Here is a 23,799-nt window from a genome sequence, read left to right as displayed (position 1 = left end):
TATTGGGCTTCCTATTAAGCACTTTGAGAGCCTGTTTGTAGACAGACTGAATAGGTCTTAATGTTGTACAGCAAGCTTGGGCCCAACTAGTCAAGCAGTATGTTAAGTGGGGGAGTATCATAGATTTGAAGTACAGTTTTGCTACCTCTGTAGTCAAACAATTTCGTATAAATCGGAAATTAGCTAGGTTGAATTTGGTTATTTGAATTACCTTTTTCACATACATTTCACATGCATTGATTTGGTTAAATCATGCAAATACATTTGTAGTTGACTCAATGGGAAACTAAACTTTCTCTCTCTTTCCCTCCCATATTCAGGTTAAGTCGAGTAATTACATATGCATTGGTTTGAAGACATGTTTTCCTAAAAATCCAGAGATTGCATAGATAGGTCCACTGGACTATATTGTAAAGAATAGGACATTATTGCTATTGTCTTTGGAATGTACCTGTGTATGCACCCCTACACCTGATGACCACCCACAATCATACACACTCTCACAGCAACATAGTGAACGCAGCCTGAAGACTTGACAAAGAGATGCATACATCTCACAAATTAAGCCTGGGTTCGCTGAGGAAAAACAGTGTTTCAAGGTATTTAGACCAACTGCCTGAACATTTGTTATACTTACAAATCAGATAGTCTGTTATTGGCCCAGTCGAAGTAAGTGACTCAATTAGCAACATTTTACGACGCCGTCCACCTCTTTATCTGAGGCCTCTGCCATGCTCTCGCCACAACATAATGATGGTCAATAAAGTCAAGTAGTAGCACAAACTAATGAATAGTGGGTGAAGTTTTCCTACTGGGAGAAAACCACAGCTGCCTCTTAGTCAATGCTTTGGTTCCCAGTTTAAAATGAGGAGTCAGAACATGTCAGTCGAGAAGCTGGTTTATTTTTAACGCCTGATGCCTTCATGTTTGTCAAAGCATCTGTCTATGGAGCTACTGTATGTGTGGATGTGTGGATTGGATACATCCATCTGCTCCTGTTCCTAGCTGTATCCCCCTTTCCTCCATCCATTCATCCATCCATCTATTCATAGATTCATCAGGTTTGCTGCTAGTTTCCCCCACTGTGTAACCTTGTAGCCAATTAAAGAGCATCAACAGTGCCCCAGTGTCAGCTGTTGTGACACCTGTGAACCCTGTTTGCTGACATGCATCAGAGAGCTTGCTTCAAGCCTTCAATCCAACAGAGGTCCCTCAAACCAGGCTAGGTACAAAACAAACAAAACTTTCCCTGTTCTCTCAACTCTATCTATCACTACCACCACAGAGACAGAAAACAATAAAGTTCTAACTTGAAAGAACCAAACCGTCTTAAAGAATTCTGGAAAAGAAGAAGTTGTCTGTTCGAAAAAGTTGGCTAATGGCTACATTCAAACAACAACAACAACTACAACAACAACAATGGCTTACCCCAAAAACTTGAAATGTAGCCCGTAAGAAAATATGTTAAGTGTGTGTAGCCAGCGGTAAACCAAGTGAATAATCTCACTAAACAAAGATAGGCTTCACATACAATTGATATACTTATTTAATATCAGCTCTGTGCATTGGTGCCCAAGAGATATAGGCTGTGGTTAATGATGCCATGAATCCTTATTCCAGCATGTGGGGGTAAAAAAAAAAAAATGCAATGTGTTTTCTCCTCCCGACGCCTGCCGCCCGCCTGGCCAGCAGCACACATATTTCTCACAGAGCGACAGTGCTAATCCGCACGGCTATGTCGCCAGGCTGTTGTTTGTCTGCTGGGTGCCAGCCCCCCTCGCTCTATATCTCTGTTGTGCTGCACCCGTGTCATTCCTGGGGAGAGGCGATGATTAAAATCCTTCTGTCGCTATCGCGGCATGGCCCCACATCGGCATCGCACCGTGACTCCCTCCGCCTCCGGTGCTGCCGAAGCAGACGCATTGTAGCCGCCGCACATTTATCTCGCTGTCTCCCTCTCCCCAGTGCTGGAGGCAGAGGGGTAGGCCACTCTCCCTGCAAAAAGACAGGGATCCTTGACATTCGTCTTGGGAGGAGGAAATAAAAGTGTGGGGACTGGAGCACTTTGCTAGGATAGGAAACCCTCTGGCCTACCATCCGTGTGGCTATGAAAGGTAATGATGAAGGCGATGGAAACTTAAATAAGAGTGTTGTGATTTCCTCAACCTCCGGGGGTCCACCTACACCCAATTGATCCATGTAAGATGCAAGAGGGGGAAAAGACCATATACAGTGCCTTGCGAAAGTATTCGGCCCCCTTGAACTTTGCGACCTTTTGCCACATTTCAGGCTTCAAACATAAAGATATAAAACTGTATTTTTTTGTGAAGAATCAACAACAAGTGGGACACAATCATGAAGTGGAACGACATTTATTGGATATTTCAAACTTTTTTAACAAATCAAAAACAGAAAAATTGGGCGTGCAAAATTATTCAGCCCCCTTAAGTTAATACTTTGTAGCGCCACCTTTTGCTGCGATTACAGCTGTAAGTCGCTTGGGGTATGTCTCTATCAGTTTTGCACATCGAGAGACTGAAATTTTTCCCATTCCTCCTTGCAAAACAGCTCGAGCTCAGCGAGGTTGGATGGAGAGCATTTGTGAACAGCAGTTTTCAGTTCTTTCCACAGATTCTCGATTGGATTCAGGTCTGGACTTTGACTTGGCCATTCTAACACCTGGATATGTTTATTTTTGAACCATTCCATTGTAGATTTTGCTTTATGTTTTGGATCATTGTCTTGTTGGAAGACAAATCTCCGTCCCAGTCTCAGGTCTTTTGCAGACTCCATCAGGTTTTCTTCCAGAATGGTCCTGTATTTGGCTCCATCCATCTTCCCATCAATTTTAACCATCTTCCCTGTCCCTGCTGAAGAAAAGCAGGCCCAAACCATGATGCTGCCACCACCATGTTTGACAGTGGGGATGGTGTGTTCAGCTGTGTTGCTTTTACGCCAAACATAACGTTTTGCATTGTTGCCAAAAAGTTCAATTTTGGTTTCATCTGACCAGAGCACCTTCTTCCACATGTTTGGTGTGTCTCCCAGGTGGCTTGTGGCAAACTTTAAACAACACTTTTTATGGATATCTTTAAGAAATGGCTTTATTCTTGCCACTCTTCCATAAAGGCCAGATTTGTGCAATATATGACTGATTGTTGTCCTATGGACAGAGTCTCCCACCTCAGCTGTAGATCTCTGCAGTTCATCCAGAGTGATCATGGGCCTCTTGGCTGCATCTCTGATCAGTCTTCTCCTTGTATGAGCTGAAAGTTTAGAGGGACGGCCAGGTCTTGGTAGATTTGCAGTGGTCTGATACTCCTTCCATTTCAATATTATCGCTTGCACAGTGCTTCTTGGGATGTTTAAAGCTTGGGAAATCTTTTTGTATCCAAATCCGGCTTTAAACTTCTTCACAACAGTATCTCGGACCTGCCCGGTGTGTTTCTTGTTCTTCATGATGCTCTCTGCGCTTTTAACGGACCTCTGAGACTATCACAGTGCAGGTGCATTTATACGGAGACTTGATTACACACAGGTGGATTGTATTTATCATCATTAGTCATTTAGGTCAACATTGGATCATTCAGAGATCCTCACTGAACTTCTGGAGAGAGTTTGCTGCACTGAAAGTAAAGGGGATGAATAATTTTGCATGCCCAATCTTTCTGTTTTTGATTTGTTAAAAAAGTTTGAAATATCCAATAAATGTCGTTCCACTTCATGATTGTGTCCCACTTGTTGTTGATTCTTCACAAAAAAATACAGTTTTATATCTTTATGTTTGAAGCCTGAAATGTGGCAAAAGGTTGCAAAGTTCAAGGGGGCCGAATACTTTCGCAAGGCACTGTACACTGGGAATAGTACAACCTCCTAGAGAGGTTGTTGCCTTTTAGTTTGTTCATGAAAAGCCACCTTACAAATATTCTCTACATCCAACTTATCCTTTGAAAGATTCCAATCCAGAGCACAGATACGTATTTCAATAACAATTTATCTCACTCAAACTGTGAAAGATACACAGATTGAACTGTTATCGGCTGGGGTCTCCTGGGCATCATTGACTATACGTGATACTCTAAATTTCCCATATCTTGGTGGTCTGTGTGGTATAACATTAAACAATTATGTAACATTACGAGATGTAGATAACTGTGACTCATCTTCAGTAATATTACTGTTACATTGTAAAAACACATTTTTTTTTCGGGGGGGGGGGGAGGGGGGGGGCTACTGTATATCAGAAATGTCATACATGTCAAATGCTCCAGACATATCACACAGCAAAATCGGCAGTGTTCATATCCTGGTGTAAGCAGTTTTGGTGTTGATGTGGTGTTACTTTATGAATGGAGTGAATGGCAGCTAGTGTTGCCAGTTTTACCTAGTGTTTCAGTGCAACATTTCTAGTGTTGATTCAGGTGCTAAACTAACTCTGTAAGTTTTAAATTAACACTCAATGGTGTAAAATAACCCCATTGTTGGCGTTAATAACCAGAAATTCTCCAGAAATTCTCTCTTTCTTTCTCTCTCTCGGAGGACCTGAGCCCTAGGACCATGCCCCAGGAATACCTGACATGATGACTCCTTGCTGTCCCCAGTCCACCTGACTGTGCTGCTGCTCCAGTTAGTGCTGCTGCTCCAGCTAGTGTTGCCAGTTTTACCTAGTGTTTCAGTGCAACATTTCTAGTGTTGATTCAGGTGCTAAACTAACTCTGTAAGTTTTAAATTAACACTCAATGGTGTAAAATAACCCCATTGTTGGCGTTAATAACCAGAAATTCTCCAGAAATTCTCTCTTTCTTTCTCTCTCTCGGAGGACCTGAGCCCTAGGACCATGCCCCAGGAATACCTGACATGATGACTCCTTGCTGTCCCCAGTCCACCTGACTGTGCTGCTGCTCCAGTTTCAACTATTCTGCCTTATTATTATTCGACCATGCTGGTCATTTATGAACATTTGAACATCTTGACCATGTTTTGTTATAATCTCCACCCGGCACAGCCAGAAGAGGACTGGCCACCCCACATAGCCTGGTTCCTCTCTAGGTTTCTTCCTAGGTTTTGGCCTTTCTAGGGAGTTTTTCCTAGCCACCGTGATTCTTCACCTGCATTGCTTGCTGTTTGGGGTTTTAGGCTGGGTTTCTGTACAGCACTTTGAGATATCAGCTGATGTACGAAGGGCTATATAAAATAAATTTGATTGATTGATTGATTGGTTTTAATGTCTCTGCACTGGCTGCCTGTGAGTTTTAGAATACATTTTAAGATTCTTCTATTGGTTTTTAAATCAATCCACGATTGTGCTCTCCAATTCATGTCAGACATGCTTTTAAGTTATGTACCCAGTAGGTCCCTCAGGTCTTCTGGAACTGGCCTTTTAACCATCCCAAAGCCTAGAAACAAGAGGTATGGAGAGGCAGCCATTGTTACTATGCCTCTGATATAGCCTGCCACTGAACCTGAGGGGAACTCAGGACATATTTATAAGAGACTCCTTTTTTAGTCGTTCAGTTTTATTGTTATTCTTTTGTTTTTTATCCTCTTATGTTTGTTGTGTAGTAAATATTTACGTTTTTATTTTCTTAATTTTCTTAGTTTTTCCTGTGAAGCACATTGTGTTGCATTCCATGTCTGAAATGTGCTGTAAAAATAAAGCTTGATTTGATTTTGATTTTAAATATGCAAATAACGCTGTACACTAAGCAATGTGTTCATTTGACACTGAAAGTGTGGATCCACATAGACATTTGAACAGTGTTAAATTGAACAATCTCAGTGTTGCTTTAACACTGGAGAAGGTATCAGTGAACACCATACCAGCGCACCTTTAACACTGACCTAGTGTAAAAATACAAGGTATCAGTGAACACCATTACCTTTAACACAGAGTTTGTGTAACATTTTAATGCCACTGGTGATGGAAAGTATCGGTGTTAAAAGGGCAACACTTTGAAAAGTGTAAATTCAACACTTTTTGCTGGTTGTCATATACACACTTCAAAAGTGTTCAATTGAAAACCCACAGTGTTCAATTTACCAATCGAATTTTGCTGTGCAGTGGTGAGATAAAGGATTTTTGCCAAGGGTATCTCTTTCTGAGTATTATACCAAAGATAGAGCCAGGTTGTATTGTACATTACCTGGCAGAATGGTGGGAGGCCAGATTTATATCTACGCTGAGCTGTAATGTCCTCCAGTCACTGGAGTGGATAGTACAACAATCTCCCTGAGGTGATGCACAATTCTGTATGTGTGTGTGTGTGCGTGTGTGTGTGTGGGTGTCATGATTCGAACAGATTAGAGAACACCCACAGTAGAAAGCTCCCAAAAGGCCAGGCCAATATCTTAATCAGAACAGGATTACCGGGTTTCGGAACCATCTCTCAGGCTCAGTATCTGGTATCTTAGCCCAGACATAGAATGAGATGAAAGAACAGGTGGAGAGCAGCTAGACTGGCCTTGGCCTTTTTCTTTATTTGAGCATTTTACATTTAATGAAATTATCTCCTTCCTCATGACCGGAGGAGCTGAAAGAGATGACGGTGAAGCTCTAAACGCTGTCATCGCAGAAGTAGCGCCTACGTCAAATTGAAATGCACGCAGGCCCGTCTTAAATATCCCCTTTAAACATAATTAATCCTCGCGTAGACGCCTGGCCTTTCCGCTCTCTCCCGTAGTGAGGACACGGAGGTCTGAGGCAAGCAGACATGGCTGGCATCGCTGATGTGCTCGAGTGCCCATCTCTGCCTCTAAGGTGTATGCAACTGTGTGTGTGTGTGTGTGTGTGTGTGTGTGTGTGTGTGTGTGTGTGTGTGTGTGTGTGTGTGTGTGTGTGTGTGTGTACTTGCGTGTGAGTGTTGTGAAGGGAGGAGTGCATTATTAATCGTTGTTAGTCATGGTCCATTTCTACTAATGCCATTCAAAAATGCATAATGAGTATCATAACAAACAGTAGACAGACCAGACACTCATTCATAGCTACATTTATTCATTGAGTCTTTCATCAATTAACACTCACCCTTAACGCATTGCAGTGCACCGCCTTTCGATTTTCACCTTCAAACTCAAGTGTGCTATTTCCTGAGCTACATTACAAAATGGATGTTTAATAAGCCACCCTCACCCACAGCAAAGTATGTATTTTGCCCACATTATACATTACATTTACAGCTTGGAAGTTATTGGAGCTATTCAGGGTTAACCACTTTTTTCCCCCAAGGGCACCTTGAGGATTCAATTTGGGATTAAGATGCCAAGTAAAGGGACTTGCTGGACAAAAGTGAGCCAGGATGCAAACCCTCCAAGTCCAGGTCACACGTGACGTTGTCCACCTCCCTGCCCACTACCCCTCAACCCCTTAATCGCTGGTGGTGCAGTGTTGCTGTGTAGCTAGAGATTAATGAGTGCCTTTCAGCTCAAGCACTTTGTCAAAGTCACCCTTTCACTAAGGCACAGTCTTTTTTCAACAAATGAGTGTGATTAGTGGTTTACAGAGACATAGAAACAGTATTCACCTTTGGCCTTTTTTGTCACAGGTAGCTGCATTTAAATGGATTCATATTCTTGTCAAACTAAGAACATGTCCAGTTATTCCATATGTTCTTTCTTAACCTGGCATGTAAGCCCATTTTTATTTTCCCCTGCGCCAGACACAATTTGTATGATTCAGCTTTGCCATATGTATTCCTCCATGTCGTGTCTGCAAATGTAAAGCGCATACAAATTTGGTTAAAATATGCAAACGTTAAGGTGTCCCTCAAAAGACATTTGTGATATCACTACACTGATTGCAAGAGACTGCACCACCAAGCAATACAGAATGTACCATTTCAAAACTTCTTACAATTACTGATAACAGTATTGACCAGCCTGGTAAACAACTTGGTTTATGAATATTTCCAAGAAAGAGAAGGCCCCTGTGGAGTTCTCTCACAGAAAACTTCACCGCAAAATCATGCAAAAAACATGACACATAGTCCATCTCAAAACCTTTTCCCCTCAGGAGAATGAAAAGATTTGGCATGGGTCCCCAGATCCTCAAAAGGTTCTACAGCTGCACCATCGAGAACATCCTGACAGCAACTTCTCGGCATCTGACCGTAAGGTGCTACAGAGGGTAGTGCGAACGGCCCAGTACATCACTGGGGCCAAACTTCCTGCCATCCAGGACCTATACAATAGGCGGTGTCAGAGGAAAGCCCATAAAATTGTCAGAGACTCCAATCACCCAAGTTATAGACTGTTTTCTCTGCTACCACACGGCAAGCGGTACCGGAGCGCCAAGTCTAGGACCAAAAGGATCCTCAACACCTTCTACCCCCAAGCCATTAGACAGCTGAACAATTCATAAAAATTGCCACGGACAAAAAAAAATCATAAAAATTGCGCCCCTCCTGTACACTGCTGCTACTCGCTGTTTGTTTGTTACCTATGCATAGTCACTTCGGCCCCACCTACATGTACAGATCACCTCAACTAGCCTGTACCCCTGTACACTGACGGTGCTGGTTCCTCCTGTACATAGCCTCGTTATTGTAATTCTTATTGTGTTACATTTTATTATTACTTTTTATTTTAGCCTACTTGGTAAATATTTATATCTTCTTGAACTGCACTGTTGGTTTGTAAGTAAACATTTCACGGTAAAGTCTACACTTGTTGTATTCAGCATTTCACGGTAAAGTCTACACTTGTTGTATTCAGCATTTCACGGTAAAGTCTACACTTGTTGTATTCGGCGCATGTGGCAAATACAGTTTGATTTGATTTGATTTGTCTGGCATTCAGGTGGGCCTTCGCGCTTCAGCAAACAAAGGAACAACAACAAAAATCAACTCTGAGGAAAACTTCAGCTTGACGTCGAAATGGATTAACAATGGATTAATGCTAACTTAAATAATTCTCTACCTTTTTTGTTGAATGCTCCAACTCCTTTCTGCCTCGAATTAGTCCTTTTGGAAGTTTTTCTTCATAAGACCTTCACATAGTGCATCTGGCTTTCCAGGAAGTTAAAGAGCACCATTGGATCTCCTGAATAGTACTTTTTTTTTCAGTGACCTCTTCAGTAATCACGACCTCTTTAAAACAATATGAAAGATCACATTTAAAGATTTAAAGAGCCTACTTAGCTAATGAAACATGCATTATAGTTTGCTGCTATTAGCATGTGGGCTCCATTCTTTGAACTGGATGAGTCTTATGAAATAACTATGCAGACGGAGTAATGGGCAGAAGTGCTGCTTAAACATTACTTAAGCAAATGTCGGCTCTCGCTCTGATTGGTATTGATGTCACGAATTCCGACTTGAGACTTAATGCTGAGTTGAAGTGGTTTCGTTAACTTTGTTAAAGATCATTGTGAGGACGCATTCAAGTAATCAAATCTCTATCAATCTTGTTCCCCACACAGGCTAATGTGCCAGGCTTCACAGCATGGCTTGACTTGACAATGCTGCAAATGTCTACTAGTTTGAAAGCACTTCCTGAAACATTGTTTTGAATCAGAGGACTGGCTGGTTGCTATTTGCCCACCCAGTGTCATGGACTCTGTTATTCAAGACATATAAGTTAATTTTATCCAAAGTGCACGTTTCAAATTAGTTGTGACTCAAGGAACCCTGAAGATCCTCAAGGAACCCCCTGAGATCCTCAAGGAACCCCTGGAGTTCCTCAAAGAACCCCTGGAGTTCCTCAAGGAACCATTGCTAGTCAAGGGTTCATATTTGCACCTTCACTTAGTTGAGGAGTTCTTGGTTGAACCTTTCATGGTTCAATGTATTAACAGGTTCCTGGAGGAAGCCTGGAGTAGAGGTGTGGCTAAGCAGGGGCGTGGCTTTAATACGTTTTTGTGGGGACCACCTGTTAGAGTAAATGTCATTCCTGTTCATCTGTTGTATTGTCATTACATTACATGTTAATGTTGAACACAGGTGTGTGAGTTCCTTAAGTGCCTATGCAAATACCAAAGTGGGAAAAGTTACCACTTTATTACAATATGTAGACAGCAATGTTAATAGTATTGATATTATATTAGAATATGCATAAATATTTACGCTAATGGGTGGTCAAAAAGAAGTATCTGAAAGCCATGCCTCCAATCTGACAGGCTGCCACCTCTACAATATGTTATTAAAAAGGTTCCGGCTTGAACCTTTACATAGGGGTTCCTCAAGGAACTTTTTTTAACTGGAAAGGTTCCACCGTCGTGGCAACCCAAAAGTTTATTCCAGGCACCTTTACGTCTAAGATTGTATAGGAAAAAGTTTCCATTGATTTTAACAAGTCAGTGAGTTTACTCAAAGACAAACTTATAAAACCTCAGCATGTAAGCAGATATCCCCTGGATGTGTTACTGGGAGAAAAAGATGGTGTTAAGCCAAACATGATGGAACTACCTGCAATTGTCTTTTTTCTTCCCAGTGCTTTGCATGAGGCCAGCGTTCCCCACAGCGGGGCAGTGGCTAATGAGCAAGAACAACCACCTCACATCCCAACATTGTTTGGCAGATCCTTTGCTTTATATTTGTTGAATGCTCAAAAAACTATTATTGTGTTTAGAGAAAATGTATGATAGCATACTGTTTCCTTTGTCTACAATTGCACCAAAATATGAAGAGTTGGGTGGCTAGTTTAGTTCATGTTGTATCTGCTACAATGTGAACTACGTAACTTTGGCAAAGTATGGAAACCGCTACAGTTTGATGCTATCTTGAACAAATATCTTCAACAATTCAATGAATAACATTTAGTGATACAGTATGTCTAGGGTCCAGAATGCACGGCCAACTCTTATTCCCAACAGTCAGCCCGCCTACCTGTTTTTGGGTCGACTGAGAAGTAAGGCTGTCCGCTGATGATGCTGTAGACCACCCTGGCACTGTTCCCATATGTGGGGTCATCTGCATCTGTGGCCGCCACTTGGACCACCGTTGTTCCTGCACAGACAGCATCCAATTAGGTATTACGACAACATCAGCCATCTGTAGATACACAGCTCTCACATCAACAGCATGTGTGACAGCATTTCTACAAGCTTACAAATATCTAATGTTATATATTCAGTATAAATCACACCTTATTCTATATAGGCTACAATCAGGAATGTACTGTAGTGCAGGGTAAACATACTACTTACTACTACTTCCCTGATGTACAATAACATTTTAATCACTGGTGCATCAGTCTAAGTAAAACATTTTTTAAATCCCCATCAAAATCTGTCAGTTTAAGCTGACAAACATCTCTAAAGCGGTGTTTGTCAGACCATGGGAAATCCAAAAAATCGGTCTTCTCAAGAAAAATGTCTGTCGCGTCTGAATGGTTTCGCCCTCTCTATGGACTCTCACGAACATGATGGTCTTCTCCGTTTTGCTCTACGACCCCCACAAGTGTCACGGGACTCCTCTGAAGGTAATCAGTACCAGATTAAAAATAATCTGGAAGTATGGAGGAAGTTTTGTGCCTCCCCAAAAAAATACTTTAAATATGTGTAAAAATGTATATATATATATATTTCCTGAGCTTTCTTATATCTCCAAGATAAAGGAAAGACCCTTCAAAATCTTATTCCATGTATGGAATCATGTAGTAACCAAAAAAGTGTTAAACATATATATTTTTTATTTGAGATTCTTCAAAGTAGCCACTCTTTGCTTTGATGACAGCTTTGCACACTCTTGGCATTCTCTCAACCAGCTTCATGAGGTAGTCCCCTGAAATGCATTTCAATTAACAGGTGTGCCTTGTTAAAAGTTCATTTGTGGAATGTATTTCCTTCTTGATTGGCGTTTGAGCCAATCATTTGTATTGTGACAAGGTAAGGGTGGTATACAGAAGACAGCCCTATTTGGTAAAAGACCAAGTCCGTATTATGGCAAGAACAGTTCAAATAAGCTAAGAGAAACAACAGTCCATCCTTACTTTAAGACATGAAGGTCAGTCAATACGGAAAATGTACATAACTTTGAAAGTTTCTTCAAGTGCAATCGCAAAAACCATCAAGCGCTATGATGAAACTGGCTCTTATGAGGAAAGCTACAGGAAAGGAAGACCTAGAGTTACCTCTGCTGAAGAGGTTATGTTTATTGGAGTTACCAGCCTCAGAATTTGCAGCCCAAATTATTTCTTCACAGAGTTCAAGTAACAGACGCATCTCAACATCAACTGTTCAGAAGAGACTGTGTGAATCAGGCCTTCATGGTCAAATTGCTGCAAAGAAACCACTACTAAAGGACACCAATAAGAAGAAGAGACTTGCTTTGGCCAAGAAACACGAGCAATGGACATTAGACCGGTGAAAATCTGTCCTTTGGTCTGATGAGTCCATCTTTGCAATTTTTGGTTCCAATCACCTTGCCTTTGTGAGACGCAGAGTAGGTGAACGGATGATCTCCGCATGTGTGGTTCCCACCGTGAAACATGGAAGAGAAGGTGTGATGGTGCTTTGCTGGTGACACTGTCTGTGAGACTATCATTTGTTTTTCAACAGGACAATAACCGAACACAGGCTGTGGAAGGGCTATATGATCAAGAAGGAGGGTGATGGGGTGCTGCACCAGATGATCTGACCTCCACAATCACCCGATCTCAACCCAACTGAGATGGTTTGGGATGAGTTGGACCGCAGAGTGAAGGAAAAGTCACCAACAAGTGCTCAGCATATGTGGGAACTCCTTCAAGACTGTTGGAAAAGCATTCCAGGTGAAGCTGGTTGAGAGAATGCCAAGAGTGTGCAAAGCTGTCATCAAGGCAAAGGATGGCTATTTGAAGAATCTCAAATATGTTTAACACTTGTTTGGTTACTATATGATTCCATATGTGTTATTTCATAGTTTGGTGTCTTCACCATTATTCTACAATGTAGAAAATAGTAAAAATAAAGAAAATCCCTTGAATGAGTAGGTGTTCTAAAACTTTAGACCGGTAGTGTATGTACTTCAGTAGCGAATGGAGAACGCTTTTCCCTGTGGTTTATTTTCATGCCAGCCAGGTAGGCTGTACTCCCATTGTGAATATAAGCAATATGCTTAATATTAAGAAAATTGAGAAATAAATATTTTAGACCTAGCCTATATAAAGCTCATGGGATCCTCCTCTTTTCATTAGCGGCCATTACACTGTTTTCACCCGCAATTGCATAGCCTATAGAAATGTTACACATCATGAGCTCCTAGACTGTCATGAAGTGTTTGATTCGATTTTCGATTACATTTGCATTGATGTCAGAGTGATTAGAAGGAAAATAGACTGCTGAGTACCAGGCAGTTAGCAAATTTGGTAGGCTACTAATGACCAGCAGCAGCATCAGAGCTTGGAGAAGCGTAATGTGGAACGTGGAATTTGACTGCCTTCATGACTCGTGACCGGCGGTGTGGCGGTTACTACATGATTCCATATGTATTATTTCATAGTTTTAATGTCTTCACTATTATTCTACAATGTAGAAAATAGTACAACTAAAGAAAAACCCTTGAATTAGTAGGTGTGTCCAAACTTTTGACAGGTACTGTTTTTTGTATATCTAAAGGGGTCCTAAAATCCAAAATCAAATAGCTAAATGAGCCATGTTATGACCTTCTTAAAACAATTCCATATGTCAGCTTAGAAGACACAGACACTGCTGCACAATGAACACTCTCACCTATGGATACCATACACTGTTACCATTCTACATCATATTATGGTTGCTAATTGCAATCCGTTTAGTTTATTATAATTAAGGTGCAACTTTGGTCTGTAGAAACCTGTGTACGGTATTGGTTAGAAACGGCAGAGCTGTTACCGTGAATTAAAACGCATGGCTATTACTGAAAATGTACTGCGGTGACTATGAATAATGCTAGGTACTGTGATTTCCCCCAGTTGTTTGGAAACTTGCAATAGAGGTTGAAAAATGTATAACTGTTCTTAGAACTAACACAATTTAATTTGATTTTAAAGTGATTGTTAATGACACTTTTAGCATGTTGATATTCCATATTTCCTAAAGCAGTTTGCCTCTACACAGCTGGACCTTAGCCATCACTGAGCACGTTGGGAGGCGACGTGGAAACAGGACACTAGGGCCAATGGTGAGCGCTGTTACCTTCAAGTAGGTTTCGGTTTAGCTAGGGTGTGGGGGATGGTGGATGGGGATGGGGGATGAGGGATGGGCATAAGCATCTGCCTCTGGTGGTAAATGTGGCATGTTTGAATCCAGTGATAGAAAGTCATTTTTTAATGTTTTGTTTTAAGCCTATCCCAAACCTTAAAAATGCCTAAACTTAACCTTAAGCGTTTTGAAATCTGACGTTTGGAACAACATTGAAATTTGACGTTTCAGAAACATGGATTAACAAGCTTGTTGGAAGGAGTGCTTTGGTCAAGGGACCGAATGCACAAAGGTCCAGTAATCACCGCTAATCAGACAATTTACCTCTATTGTTCAGTTGTGAACTATGGTCTGGCCCCTGACGGAGACCAGCATTTTATCTGTAACATACAGAACTAATTGTACTGAGCCAGTAATCTGCCATGCAAAACAACTGGACCTCAATAGAGAGCTTCTAGGAGAGCCAGTGCCATTCTAGGGTGAATTTATCACAAAAGACTAATACACACTGAAATTAATGTTATATTTGCTGGGATGTTACATTTACATTTTTTTTGTGTGAGGATGTACTAGTCCATCAAGGAAAATCAAGTCTCAGAATTTGCGTTATTGGTGATCTTGAAGCTGAGGCCCATTTCTGATTTGACAAAGATGCAATTATCAACCGTTGACATAGGAGACGTAACCTTGGAATAAAAACAATGTTTCCCACAAGTGTGCCATTTTCTGTTGAGCATGGTCAGATGAATAGGCTGCTTTATGTTTGTATATTTCACTTTAATAGCCATGCATCTCTGCTGGTGTCTTAGGCACTTTCCTTTATGTGTTACAGTATGGGCCTGTCTTACAAAGTAGGTTATATTTTATTTTGCATCAAACACCCTTGTAAAAAAAACACTTTCTTGCATGAGCCATATTTTACGTACTCTTACAGAATGACGTGATTTTGGAAATGGAAGATTAGGTCGGCGTATTTCCAGTCATAAACCAGAATTAACAGGCGCTGGTCCTGAATTTGAGCAATATAATAAAAAATGTCTCGGTGGACACCGAGAAGTTATCATCAAGCCAGTTTTATGTGGACTCCCAAGATTATATCATCACGTCTTAGTCGTGGCAGGTTATATTACAACATTTTTTTAAAAACAAGGTCAATCAATGCCACTATGTTAGAGAGCTGTGCTATGGTATTCACAATTCTTATCACTACACAGTTGCAGTAAGCTAAAACTAATTTAGGTTATCCCTCAATAATGGTTCTGATGTGGTTCTTTCAGATGTCTATTTTGTGTTTTCTGTGGTGTATCTGTACTGATACCCAGGCTAGAGGAAATTGGTTGTGAAACACTGTAATATTTATAGCAGTCAAGGTCACGAATAAGAATAGCCAGCCTTCAAGAGTGGTTGTCCAAAACGGATAAACATCCTCACATCAGAATTTATTACACGGTTCCCCTCGATGCAGCTGTCATGTGCCTGTCTGTGTCACTTCACTTTTTGTCTGTCTTCATTTGTGTGATTGATAAATTTCTCATATTTTCATTTTTTTTCCAGTGATTCGGGACAAAACAGGGGTTCCTAATCAAGTCTGCATCTCAGGGTGAGCGATTGTCAGCTGACAGTAATGAAAATAAATGTAGCAGCATGTCTAATTTGAATGGCCGACAGGTATTCATCAAAGCTTTACAGACACAAGACTGGATCCAACTGCCACCATAAATACTCATCTCCAAGTCAACATGATCCAAGTATCCAAATATCCAAAACTGTAAGCTATATGTTTTGCATCGTTATGGCTTGTACCTTTTTATACTTAGTTGAACAAAATGTGTATGAGACAGAAGATAAGTATTGACTTCTCTTCTACTTAACGTAACATATACTAAAGAATTACCATTAGAGTAAACTTTCACCAGCAAGGCTTAAGAAGTTCAAAAGGTAAGCGTACTGTACATTAGTGCAACATGCTGACAAAGGTTACATAATCAGCAAAGTGTGAGAGTGGTAAGAAATGTTAGTAGCAACTCTGTTCCTCTCTAGTACAAAACGGATTTGAGTGTGGGTGTGTGACTGATGATTAGATATTACAAAAGCAATATTCAAAACCTGCAGTTTAAGCTCACCAACTTTGCAGATCCTTGATGAGTATTCAACATTGGTGCCCATGATTAAGTTGATTATATTCCTGCACGTTCACACCTGCTCCCGTTCGCTTGAGATAAGCAGGGATTGTTGCACGGAGACTAGTTCAACTTTATTTGTAATTGGCGTGTGAAAATGAATGACAAAATCAGAAGAAAGACAAACCCGTAATGGCCCTGCTGTGCCCAGGATATGCCTATAGGTGGGTGCCAATGCTCTGATCCTTACAATCTCACTTAGTCACACTGGTACTGTAATCAATGGGCTCCATAATTCCATTTTACATTTCCTTTGGCTTTCCCCAAATCTCAAATCACAGGGAAATAATCATTTGAAATGAACTGTCTTCCGAGTTTTTATCCATGTCACCTGAAACCGAAGCACCCCTTTCGTTTTCTCTTCCAGAATTAACTGACTATTCCATCCATGAATTAGACAAGAACAATGACAGGTGGATAAAGGAGTGGTGGGTGGTACATTTCTACGAGGCGGTGGCCTTGGCTTGACATTACATTCCCTAAGCCCTCCATCAGCTCCCGGGGAATGTCTGTCTGACGTGTAGACCTGAGACCTGTGCCTTGGCTGCTCAGAGGTTGTCACACAGCCAAATGTCTTCAAGCCCCTCTTGTCTATCATTTGACATCCCGAGGCGTGATTAAGACAAAGTATTCCTAGATCCCCGGGCCATAAGGGCTACCATGTGTATGAGACAAGCAACTACCATCTAATTGCTTTAATTAATTAAATTCATGATTTCCTCTAAATTGAACCAATTCATTACAGGTAGCCGGTCTACGCCCATTAATGATTTAAACACATCTATGAAGGAGTTATGGAGGACAAGAGGTGCCTGGCCCACTCCTGTACTATAAATTGCCCTGAGCAGATATTTACAAAGAGCGGGATGTATAATTCACATGCTGTTCTAACAACTTCAGATGAAGACCATGGCGATGTAAATAAGCCAGAGAGTGTGACCCGGCCTATTGGTGTTCGGAGTGCTTCCTTTACTGCAGATGAAGTGCTCAGTTGCTCTACCTCTCTTATCTCCCGTTGGACACGAGCCACCTAGCCCTTGTAGTGGAATCCTCTAGTTCCTTAAGCCAGACCCCACCTTTACCCCCCCGTTGACTCTGGGCTGCTTAATCCTTATAAGATCTCAGTGCCTATGACATAAATGTTATGAGCAAAGCACTGCACTGGCCTGGAAAATACTCCTATCACTGCCAGTAAATGCCTAGCATAGGCTCCATTTTGACTTTACACCAAACAGTCTCTCCATGTATCCACTTGTTTGCATCTCTGCCTATCAGCCCGAGGAAGATACAACACGTAGATGCAATGTTCTGCTGTCTCTGGGTCTACATGATAAGAATATTGAGGTTGGTGTGTTTGTGCCTGTCATATCACTTAACCCTGAAGATTGGGAGACATTGTCTGCCACTTGGCGTGTGGAGCCTCTTATTCCTCTCCCTGGCAGATTGTCACATGAATTTTAAATGGAGGCTTAATCCACATTTCCCATTCCGACAGGATTGGCTCACGGTGTCCCCAGGCACTGTGCGGTAAGCTTTTGTTTCCGTGGCGAAGCACCTCGCGAGGTGTTCCGTTACATGTCCTGTTGGATTTGAATAATCTGCCATCTCTGAACTCGCTAGATTCATTGCTCAACATCGGGGTTTCGGGTCTGTTTGTATAAGCAGATATTTCACCGCTTTCATCGTTCAAACTAGCAATGATCTTTTTGGGGGGGCTCATGAGGTTGTTCACTATTTTAGGTATAAAACCGCATCTAAACCATGTACAATGTGGAACAATGGGAGCCACTTAAAGGAACTAACCAGTTGTAGTAATCACTTTGTAAAGGGTCAGATTAGATTTTGGAGCTTTTAAAACCACAGTGTTTTGAAACTGCAACAGTTAATGAAAACACTAGAAAGAAAACCTCTGTGTGTGTGGAAAAGGACCCTCTTCAGTTGTGGCTATGACAATCATGCACAGTTTGACAGACAAATGAATGCCACAGATTCAGTTCCATGTTTATAATAAAGCGTAGACTGTGTTTATTGACATAGATGAAGCAAGAGAGATGAGAGACAGAGAGAGATAAATGTAGGATATTTCAGATAGTGGTGGGTAGTGGTGGGTAAATGTGATAGAGGGAGAGACAGAGAGACAGAGAGACAGAGACAGAAATAGAGAGAAAGAGCAAGAAAGAGGTAGAGAGAGAGAGAGAATCAGAGGCAGATTACAGGCAGACATACAGACATCAATGTCAAAATCACATACAGACTGACAGATAGATAGACAGAGACGAGGACAGAGGACTGGGGACAAACAAACAAAGAGAGAGAGAGGCTGAGAAAGAGGCTTACCCAGTGCTGACATCTCTGGTACCCCTGCCATGTAGGGTCCGTCCAGAAACTTGGGCTCATTGTCATTGATGTCCTGGACCTTGACAACAAACTCTGACCTGGGCTCCACAGGGATGTTAGTGAGCCGGTCCACGGCCTGGGCCTGCAGGGTGTAATAGGCCTGCTCCTCCCGGTCCAGACGCTTAGTGGCGTGGATGTCGCCCGTGTTCTCGTCGATGGTGAAGATGGAGGTGGAGCCCTCCCCGGAGAGCACGTACTTCACTTTGCCATCCCCTTTGTCTACATCCGAGTGGAGCTGTAATTGGAGACCAGAGATAATGTCAGTCAGTAGAAAGGAGATGTTCAAAAGGATTGGTGACTCATGAAACCAAATCCAATGCTATACCATTATGATCGATCCATTATGTGCATCTGTGTCATTTCAAATAGGTTCAACGTTTTTCCTGGGCAGAAACATTGTGCTGAATGAACACACACCAACAAAAAAAACAAGTGAACAAAGTGCACATTGTTTGTAAAACAGGATACCAGAAGTCTCAAAGCTCTGTGAGTATGGCTGTATGCAATAGAAATGCATTCTAATAAGCAGTCTGGTGGGAATATGGAGAGTGTTGCATAGTGTTAGCACAATTCTGTAGGATAAGAAGCCCAGACCTTCCCAGGGATTACAGTGTAGTTACATTTGAAACAGGGTTATTTCCCAAGCACTTCACTTCAAGAAAACAACAACAACAACTTCATTTGACCAGGACCCATAGGGCTCTGGTCAAAAGTAGTGGACAATGTAGGGAATAGGGTGTCATTTGGGATGCAACAAAGGTTTTACAGATCCATGTTGTATCCCAGCGGGCGTCTGGCAGTATCATTTTTGTTTCCAAGTCAATAGGTGTATCAAATGATTGCCTGGATATCGCTGCAGGCTTAATGTATGTTTTATATATCCAATAGAGCCTCAGACGGACACCAAATGTATTTTATTAATGGATTCCATCAGGCTGTTGATGAATGGCATGTCTGGGGCATAATGATGGTATTGGTTGCATGGGCATGCCTCAGCATGCGCCTCTTGACACTCCAATAGGGAAGCCGTTTGTTTATTCACCATCCCCTGCTGTCAGGAGCAAACTTGAGGTAAATTGTCAACTGCAGTGGAGAGTCAACATTTAATCTTGAGCAAGCCATCGATGGCAGTGTGTTCCGGTAAATACCACAGACAGGGAGGACAAAGCTGACAGCCCACCAAGCATGTAACTGAAGGTCAGGGGTCAACTGACTGCAGTATGTAGTCGCTCTCAAAACTGGGTTGTTAGCTTTACGCTTGGCTTTTTTGGCAATGGGCTTCAAGTGTTTCACTTTGAATCTATTCAGAAGTGAGTATGTTACATAAAATATGTATGCCACAGTAGGTCCTATTAAAAAGTTTACCCCTGTAGAATACCACTTCCTTCCTTTAATCGAACCTGTTTTTTAACTGTCTTTGCTCATTTTCAGGTGCTATTTCAAGCTTCTACTGTTATTATGTAGAACTTTAAATCGAGCACCATAGTTGCTTCTCTTGCAAAAATGTACATATCATCCTATCTTTACCTCCCTTGAGATGAACAGAACCCAGTATGCTCCACAGCCCAGTACAGCAGTGTAACTTAAAAACACACTGCCGGCAGCGACACAGCAAGAGTACGATAGGGTGAGTGGAACAGAGCAGAAAAACTCCAGTGAAATCAATGCTGACACTTATCGCCACTTTGTATGCAGACAGTCCTCCTGGGGCAATCACGTTTGCTTTGTGTTTACTTGTTTACCTCGGAGCGTTAAAAAGACTGCAATTGGCCAAACTTGAAGAAAAAACTGTGTCCCCATGGCCATATCTCACCTGTTATTATACACATTACGATGTATGGCACATTTCCATCACAATCGCTAAGAGGCTGTTTGGTTTTGAATGGTTCTGGTGCTGCTTAATGGGGTTTTAATCTTTGCTGTATTGTTCAGTCACAGTGTGTTAGCACTGTTATTATTGCGCTGGCCATGTCTCTTTTCTTCCTCCCTGTTTGACTGACGTACTTTGTAGAAAACGACAAAGACGACTGGAAGCCTTGGAAGAATAAAATAAGACATTTTTTTTTTATAAATAAATAAATGGAATCCCAGATACATGTTTCAAGCTTTGTATTTCCCCCTCTCTCTCAGGAGGAGAGAGAGTTTTATTCTATTTAACGGACTGTGTACACACAGTTCTGAGTCAGGCGCAAATACATATTCCATACCCAGAAGCAACACTGGCTCTGGTACACTGAAACAGCCTATTGGCTACTGCTGCTGCTAAGGAGCGCCTCGGTTTGAACGGTTGAGTTTAATGGGGTTTCCACGAGGGCAGTAACATGGTTCACAAATAGACCAAAATAAAACCTGTAAAGAAACAACATTGGTTGATCTGGCTGTGTTTTATGCGTGTGGGCTACTGTAAAACACTTCGTTATGTTGTGAGGAAGTAAAGAAGGAAGTATATGCTGTAAAAAAAAAAAATGCTGCCTTAGTTGTAGGCTACCAAATCAAACTAGGTACTGACATGTATCAAAAGTGTATAATTATCAGGGGACAGTCCTTACAACATTGTTTTCTTACATTGGTAGGAATGTACAGTACAAGGAAGATGTTATTGAGTGCAGTACTGTGGTCTTTGCTTATTTTGTCAATGCAATGCTTCTGCCGGTACAATGCTTAAAAGAATATATGAAGCCCAACAGGGGTTTGATTGTGAAGTACAACATGTTATACTACCAAACATAATACTCAAGGTGAAGAAAAACTGTGAAGAGTAAAGGAAAGGGAGAGAGGTCCTTTTGCACCACAAAAGGAGCTAAAAATGCAGGCGAGAGAGCATCAATGCACACTCCAGCTCTTGCTGTGCTGAGCTTTTCATTTATTCACTTCACCCCTGGTTCTGGTGAGTAGCCATGGTGATCCCTGCCTCTGCTCTGAGAAGGCCTCAGTGTGTTCACCCACCGCCCTACCTCCCCTCAAATCAGGGGGGGGGGGGGGCATTAGAGACCATGATCCTCTCTAGTTCCCTTTGCCTTTGTTCGGGAGTAGCTATGTAGTTCCCATGCCTCTGCTTATAAAAGCACACACTCGCACCACACGTACACCTGTAAAAGAAAAACACATACATGTTGAAAAACAGATGATTACTGCATGAACAATCTCATTACAATCATTTCACAGCCAACATCTGCTTCATAGGCAATGTACCTGTATATACAGTAAGTAGATACACATAAAGGAAACAGCCAGTGAAGAACTGGTATATGGACGGTAATTACCAGAAACATGTAATGTAAAAGCTAGACGATGCATTCATTTAGGTACCATTCTGGGTCCTTAGACTTGTATGTGTAATGAAGGAGCACTGGGAGCACCAACAAGCTCTGGGAAAAGGGGAGCTGATACTGGAATTAGTGTTTCATTATAATTTCCTATTTACTCTGTAAGTGCCAAATTCTTAGATGTAATTGGAATTCATTTATAGGCACTCATTGCATTGTTTGTTTATTCGATGTGTCTCCGATTAGGTTGAACCATGTTTAAAAAAAAACAATATGAAAAGCAACTGTCAACCACCCAAAAACCCTAGAAAAAGAAAGCAATCTACCAGGGGTAACAGGTTGCTACAGCATCTTCGAACAACGGCAAGCTCGTGTAAATTGTAACTAAACAGCATGGAGCGTACCACGGTGTTTGTGCGACTGTATTTATCAATGACTGTATATACTGTATGAATGGACAAAGCTTTCGATCAAGCCATCTATTATGTGACACCATTCATTCCTATGTGAAGACTCAACAGTACATTGAAGCCAAATGAAGTCGGGTAAGTTGGCGTCTCATGGAGACATAACATGCGCAGTTTGAGCTACTCCAGGAAGTGACGCTGCAAGCTCTCAGTGCTTCCCCCTCTCATTGAGTCATTCAAGTTGAAGGCAGACCAGGGTACTGTAGGCTGCCATTGGCAACTCAATTATTCTTAGAACTTGTTCTGTGGTGCGATTTTTAAATAATTGGTTCAAGGGCATATATCTGGTGTATTAGAAGCAATAATTAATTGGTACCATGATTGTCTTCAAATATGTTCTGTTTACACGAAGATTGACCATGACGATTGCCATTTTTCCATTTTTCTGCTAACAATGCCTGCAGTACAACGGTCGGCCTTGAACTTCCGTGGCATCAATCAAATCAAATTATATCTGTCACATCCTTCGTAAACATCAGGTGTAGACTAACAGTGAAATGCCTACTTATAGGTCATTTTCCAACAATGCAGGGTTAAAGAAAAAAAATGTAATAAAATAATTTAAAAGTGACAAGAGGTATAAATATACAGTAACGAATTACAATAACAAGTAAAACATACCATGCTACAGTGCCTTCAGAAAGTATTCACACTCCTTGACTTTTTCCACATTTTGTTGTGTTACAGCCTGAATTTAAAATCAATTAAATGTAGATGTTTTTGTCACTGGGCTATATACAATACCCCATAATGTCAAAATGAAATTCCGTTTTTTTAAATTATATGCTGAAATGTCTTTAGCCAATAAGTATTCGACCCCTTCGCAATGGCAAGCCGAAATAAGTTCAGGAGTAAAAATTTGCATAACAACTCACATAATTAGTGGACTCACTATCTGTGCAATAATACTGGTTAACATGATTGATTTGTGAATGACTACCTCATCTCTGTACCCCAGACGTACAATTATCTGTAAAGTCCCTCACTCGCAGAAGTGAATTTCAGACACAGATTCAACATCGAAGACCAGGGAGGTTTTCCAATGCCTCGCAAAGAAGGGCACCTATTGGTAGGTGGGTAAAACATTTAAAAGCAGACATCCCTTCAAGCATGGTGTTGTTATTAATTACACTTTGGATGGTGTATCAATACACACAGTCACAATAAAGTGACAGGGGTCCTTCCTAACTCAGTTTCCGGAGAGGAAGGAAATTCAGCCAGGGAATTCACCATGAGGCCAACGGTGAAATTAAAACAGTTACAGAGTTTAATGGCTGTGATACGAGAAAACTGAAGATGGATCAACCACATTGTAGGTACTTCACAATACTAACCTAATTGAAAGATTAAAAAGAAGGAAGCCTGTACAGAATAAACATGTTTTCATGTTTTCAACA

The 23,799-nt window shown here is 41.3% G+C and overlaps 1 protein-coding gene across 1 annotated transcript in view; it reads right to left on the bottom strand.

Annotated features, from left to right (window-relative positions):
- LOC110489881 (cadherin-7) overlaps positions 1-23,799 on the bottom strand; it is a 113,468-nt gene that overhangs the window by 53,375 nt on the left and 36,294 nt on the right. Inside the window, exons 3-4 of the mRNA XM_036944147.1 lie at positions 18,610-18,904; positions 10,818-10,937 (exon numbers count right to left, since the gene is read on the bottom strand). Of these exons, the coding sequence (XP_036800042.1) occupies positions 10,818-10,937; positions 18,610-18,904 (415 nt within the window). The remainder of the gene's footprint in view (positions 1-10,817; positions 10,938-18,609; positions 18,905-23,799) is intronic.

Source organism: Oncorhynchus mykiss, chromosome 15 (genome assembly GCF_013265735.2).
Source record: "Oncorhynchus mykiss isolate Arlee chromosome 15, USDA_OmykA_1.1, whole genome shotgun sequence".
In the NCBI taxonomy this organism is placed as follows: domain Eukaryota; kingdom Metazoa; phylum Chordata; class Actinopteri; order Salmoniformes; family Salmonidae; genus Oncorhynchus; species Oncorhynchus mykiss.
The sequence above is the reverse complement of the archived record's forward strand: the minus strand, read 5'-3'. Positions and strand labels throughout refer to the sequence as shown.